This window comes from Lygodium microphyllum, chromosome 25 (genome assembly GCF_053477565.2).
Source record: "Lygodium microphyllum isolate KBCC chromosome 25, Lygodium_microphyllum_v1.1.10, whole genome shotgun sequence".
Lineage (NCBI taxonomy): Eukaryota > Viridiplantae > Streptophyta > Polypodiopsida > Schizaeales > Lygodiaceae > Lygodium > Lygodium microphyllum.
In genome coordinates, this window is record NC_141159.1 from 83,409,656 (window position 1) to 83,415,806 (window position 6,151).

A 6,151-nucleotide genomic window follows, 5' to 3' on the forward strand; every position below is an offset into this window, starting at 1 on the left:
CAATACATCTAATCCAATACCGCAGGCTTCCCAGAATTGCCAGTCACATTTACTGGCTATTGTATTCTTCCTTTTCTCAATATTACATTTTAAATCTCCTAAACAAGCCAAATGACCAGCATTGGTAAAAGCACACAAATATGCTTCAAAATCAGTGCCTCCAGCTGTGCTCCATGCCCCATGCTTCTCATAGCACGTTTCAATGCTTGGCCTCCTTCTTTCCAACTCCTGGATGTGGAGGTTTGGTATCATTAGGTATTTTTGATGTAGCTGGAGAAGGAGAAGACAAAGTCCTGAACGAATACTCACCAGCATCAGTTGTGCTTTCCACTTGACCTTGCTCAACATAGGCTGAAAGCATCTCATCATGTTCACCACTATGCCTCCAACTCCTCCCCACTATACTCATATGCAGAAAATAAATGTAAACACAACAACTAAGTATGTACAAAGTATCAAATCACACACACAATTTTTGGGTGGTTTTCAAACCTCGAATGCGCAGCAATACGACAGCGGTTGCGCCTTGGGCTTTCTTAGGAGCCATCGCAAATGTAGCCTTTTTGCCTTGGGCGCAGAGTTATGATCTTCTCCGTCTCCTTCGTATGCGAACACGGAAAGGGATTTAGGTGGACTTCACGCAAAATTGGTTGGAAGAATCCCGAAGAGGAGGAAAACAGAGGGTATGAAAGAGGTACACGAAGGGCCTTGGATTCCCGGGGCAGGGGGTATTTTAGTAAGCCCACATGACGAGGGCTAGGAGGCTTTTCTTGAATCCCGAGGGGGGGGAGGGGATACCAACCCTCATAGTTAAGGTTTCGTGGGGGGGAACAGAGGGTATGAAGGGCTTTAAGAAGGACTTTTTTTGTATGGAAAAAAAAAACTTAAGGCCACATGAAGGCCCCTTCAAGTCAAATTTCGGGGGGGGGGGGAGGGGCTTATGGAGCCCTTGGGAGGAAACTTGTGGGGGGGGCTAGTCTTAAAGGCTATAGGAAAGGGGGCCCTTAGGAGAATTTAAAATACGGGGAAGAAAAGGGCCTTTAAGATAAAACCTTTTTGGGAGGGGGGCAAAGGGGGCTTATAGAGCCCTAAGGGGAAAATTTGAGGGGGGAAACAGGCAAAGGTGTGAAAAGGGGGCTTAGAAAGCCCCCTTGGAAGCTTCCAGAAGCTTCAAGGGAAGCTTCTATGCTTGTAACGTGGCGTGGAGAGGGACATCAAATTAGTGTTGGGCTAATGGCGATGACAGCGGCGATCTGAGACGGAGTTGGCGGTAGCACTCGGGGACTTGCAACGATCCGGTTCAGCTCCTTCTCCCCTCTCTTGGCTGGCAGCGCAATTTATCACAGCCTCCTCCTCAATCTTATGGAGAATCTCGGCACCTCCTTCCCCTCTTTTTCAATGCTCCCCTCTCTAGGATTTTTATAGGGAGAGCGAGAGGTTCCTCCCTCCCCTACGCGGCAGCGGCATGGCCATTTCTCACCTGCGAGCTCCGCCGAGGAGCTTAGTCACTCCTATTCTCCTCCCCCTCCAGCTCGACAGTCAGCTGGGGGGAATAAGGGGAATAAATTAAAAAAATTTGTCATTATCCCAATTCAATTATCAAAACCAAATGTTATTATCCCCATGACTATACAAGAGGGTTCACGCGTGCTAAATCATAATTTTACATTCTCTCCCCCTTGGAGGAATCGAGATGTCCTCATCTCGAGATAAACTGGGGATATTGATGGTTGAGAGTGCTTTCATCTATCCAAGTGGCATCCTCTTCGGGATAATATTTCCACTGGACGAGGCATTCTCTCAAGGTTCTGGATCTCAGTTGTCTCTCCCTAACATCCAAGATCCTGTGAGGCCTTAGTTCAAGGACTCCTTGACTAGGCATTACAACTTGTTGATCATCAAGTGCATGGTTAGGATAAGCTTAAAGTGACTACACCAAGCGGACACCAAGCTCTCTTTGGAAGAAGGGATTTGAATCTCTCTACCAAAACCATGGGAGAGTGCCAACTCCCCCCCTCCCACACTATGATTAATTCAATAACCCTACGATGTGAGGGTTTAGGGTTTTAGCCTTACTTGTTAAGGTCTCTTGTATGCCATGGAGAAACCAATCTATGGAGAGAGGTGATCAAATGCATCCCCCCTTCTTTTTTCCCTCTATCCCCTCCTTAAATTTAAGTTTGATATAGGAAATTAAGAGGGGTCTATCTCTAATGTATACGCTTAAGTGTCTCCTTCCACCCCCCTCCCTTACACTCACATGATACCATACAACATCTATAGTGAATCCCCCGGGCTACAAACGAGCTTTATGAGCTAGATACAAGTACTACACATGACACTGTGGAATGGGAGCAATAAGAGGACATGTTGATGGATAGTGAAGGGGATAAATCTTCAAATGATTGAGAATTTAGCACATGTCAAAGGATGTGAAAGTTTGGAGGGGAAAGATGTCAGAAGATTTTTGTCCTATATCGTGAAAAGACAGGTAGTGAGCATGAAAAGGTCGAGACTATGTGGAATATTCGAGTTGAGTCACACAAGTTGGGAAGAGGAAGTTTGTGTGCATATAACCTAAGTTAATGAAGTAAATGACTTGTTTTAAGGCTTCTCATGCCAAAAAATTATGGAGAGGAATCTGAGGCTAGAAAAAGTAAAAAAAGTGGGGGGAATAAGGGAAGCAACAAAAAAAATATGACCGAGTTTTGGAGCTATTGGAGAGGCCACCATAGCTCATGAGAAGTCTGAAACAAGAGATAAACTCAATGAAAGTGGATGTAGTGACATCTTCGGAGTTGCTTGATGCTTAGAAGTTAGATCTTGGACAATGTATGCTATTGTACTAACAATAACCAGCAAGATATCTACTATCATAAAGCACTCACTGGGTGATTGAACTAAGTCCTCCAAGGCATCTCCTTTATGTATATGATGCTCTACTGTTGTTAGATCATTGCTAGCATAAGAATCCATGGTTTTATGAAGGATTGCAGGAGCAAGGGTTTGCATTTTCACTAATGTAATAATAGTAACTAGTAGGGTATATGCTGTAACAAAGGTTTGTCAAGACGTTCAAGGGCCCTTAGAGGCATCTTCTTTATGCATTTGATGCTTTGGGGATGATAGAACACTATTAGAATAAGAGTACATGGTTTTATGAAGATTCGGGACATCACATGGATTCATTTTCTTTGCTGTAGTAAAACTATCATAATAGGACTAAAGCACTAATTCAGTCCCCATACATGGTATTAGCAGGATCTAATGTATGCTAAAGCTATGGAATATACCCAATTGATAGGGGCTACCATTTATGACATTGTTTGACAACTTACGCACAGTTTTGGAGCCAAAATCATTTGAAAAGTCTATGTAATATAGGGTTATGTCAATGAACAGGGTGCTCTTTCAGTCAAAGTCTTAGAGTCTGGGTTACATACTTGTACTTGAGTGCATGTAGTGATTGTATTTGACAAAATTTGTCATACAATACAATCAAAGCCCAGGGGGTCCACCTAGAAGAAATCATCTATATAATGTGCGTTCAAAGGATATTAAGAAATACCATTTTCTTACATGCTATAATGCCTTAAAATGACCCCTTTTACTTGACTAAACTTAAATATTTTTTTAAATTGTAATAAAAAAATATTTTTATGAATATAATTGTATAAAGTTTACTAAATATAATAGCATTTCTTTTGAGCTCACGAGGTATTTTATATGTTCTATAAGGTGGCCTCCCCGGGAATTAAAGCAATCAAGTGTAGAGAGTGTGCCTTCTCCTTCTAGTCAAGGCAATGTCCATGTGGTAATGACCAACCCTGTGATCTTGGATAGTCCTCTCCTCCAATGTTCCAACCTCCCAAGGGCACCTGATCAGCCAACTGATCAAGCAAGACCCTCTTTTGCTCAAGGTAGTAAGCCTTCTTAGCCAATTAGGAGAAAGAGAAGGTCTAAGTTATACTATATGCAGAAGTGTTTTAGTGAGATAAGGAGGGCTCATAAAGCCACACAACATGTTATTCCGAAGACAGGGTTTATCAGAGTTGTCAAGGATATTTCTGATAGATTATCCTCTGAATTTGGTCTTCAAGAGGTAGTTGAAGATTTTACTATTGACTTTATGAATGATCCTTACATTGCTGCTGCTCATGCTCATAAGATCACCTTGATGAACAAAGATTTTAGCATGGTCAGTAAAATCACGTACATGTGTTCGATAAGGTATCAAGGCCCTTGTCTACTACTGATAAAAAAAGCCTTTACACACAGAAAGAGCCTACATTCTGGACAACCTTATATCAAAGACAAGATGAACACACACACACACACACACACACACACACAAAAGCACTCTAGGAGTTGTTTGCCAACATAATGTGTTTCAAAGAGGTAGGCTGAAGGTTAGGCCACTATGTGCCAAATTTAATGTGGGGGTGATTACCAATGACATGTGCACCTGGATTGGGGTTTAGAGCCCCTTTTTTGCACAACGACCTACTCTATTCCTTTGCCAATTCGTCATTTGCAAAGTCTATCAACGTGTATTAGAAGCTTTACTCCAACTTTTACTTAGTTGCTTAAAATGCACGATATTCTCAAAATTAAGAGAGCTTACACTTCATGTTCAGTGCATTCTTGCTTGTTAAAGTATGACCGTCAATTTTGTGATTATATCAACTTTTTTTAAAATTTTAAAACCTTTTTGGCAGTTCTAGCGTACACCTTTTTTAAAAGCAAAAGCATGAGTCGGGCCGACATACCGGTGAATTTTGTACACGCGTATAAAACTAAAGCATAATTGCTGTTCGCATTCTGATAAGAATGGAGACGGAGAGAGAGAGTAACTGGCTGCCGGATAGCACAAAGCCAAATACGGACGTGCAGTTTGAGACGATATATGAGGTGAGTACGTCTAGTGCTAGGACAGTACTAGGGCAGGGGGCAGACGGGGTGGTGAGGAGGTGCAGGCACAGGGAGACGGGGCAGGCGTTCGCATGCAAAACCATCTGCAAGGACCACCCCAGCAACCTGACCCCTGCAGGCCGCAGGGCCCGCATGAAGTCTGTCGTCTCGGAGGTGGCGCACCTGCAGCGCCTGCGGGGGACGCACCCGCATATCCTCTCTCTCGAGGCCGTGTTCGAGAGCCGCACGCACGTCCACGTCGTCACGGAGCTCTGCGAGGGCGGAGACCTGGCGGCCCACGTGGACGCCCGGCCGACCCCCATGGAGGAGGAAGAGGCGGCGCTGCTGATGCGCGGGGTGGCAAGCGCGCTGGCGCGCTGCCATGCCAGCGGGCTCATGCACCGGGACGTGAAGCTGGACAACCTTTTGCTGACAAAGCGACGGAGGGCGGGTGATGATGCCGACGGCGAAGATGATTGGCACGTGGAGGTGAAGGTGGCGGACTTCGCGTACTCGCTGGACCTGGGGGCATGTGGCGGGAGGAGACCGCGGGAGGAGATAGGGACGTACCAGTACATGGCGCCGGAGGTGATGGGCGGCTGGACGGAGTACGACGACAGGGCAGACGTGTGGAGCCTCGGAGTTTGCCTCTACGCCCTCCTCAGCAAGAGCTTCCCCTTCCCTTGCCGGCCCGGCCGGCCCACCCGTCCCTACTTCGACGTCGCCCTCAGCTGCCCCCCGTGGCACCGCGTTTCTGCCGTGTGCAAACACCTCCTCTCCCGCATGCTCGTCATCGACCCCGCCGCCCGCCTCACCATGTCTCAGGTCATCAACCACCCTTGGTTCACGTCAACCACCATCACCAGCAATATTACGCCTGTCATGGGCATACTTCCATCGCCCATTATGCCATTGCAGCCTCCAGCCCAGACATCCGCACTGCCCATCCCGCCTGAGTTCTCCTCGACCCACATGAAAACCAGGATAATGTACTACTTTTTGGCTCTTTTTGGTCTGCCACGCTACGCTTGCTGATAACTTGCAACCAGATATTGTATTGCTTTCTTGGCTCTTTTAAGCTTGCCACGCTACGCTTGCTGATAACTAAGAAAATTGTTCACCAAAAACCGAGGTTTACAGTGTAAAATGAATTGTGAAAATTTTCAAAAACATCCTTCACCAGTTAAAGGTGAAGGTTTAAAACCTCGAGCAAAAGTCTCTTGTTTCTATAATGACATGC

The 6,151-nt window shown here is 45.5% G+C and overlaps 1 protein-coding gene across 1 annotated transcript; it reads left to right on the top strand.

Annotated features, from left to right (window-relative positions):
* Nucleotides 1-4,714: 4,714 nt before the first annotated feature.
* LOC148014439 (calcium-dependent protein kinase 26-like) lies at nt 4,715-5,946 on the top strand. The gene has a single exon (XM_087666550.1). The coding sequence runs from the start codon at nt 4,831-4,833 to the stop codon at nt 5,944-5,946; it is 1,116 nt and encodes a 371-aa protein (XP_087522676.1). The 5' UTR covers nt 4,715-4,830.
* Nucleotides 5,947-6,151: the final 205 nt, after the last annotated feature.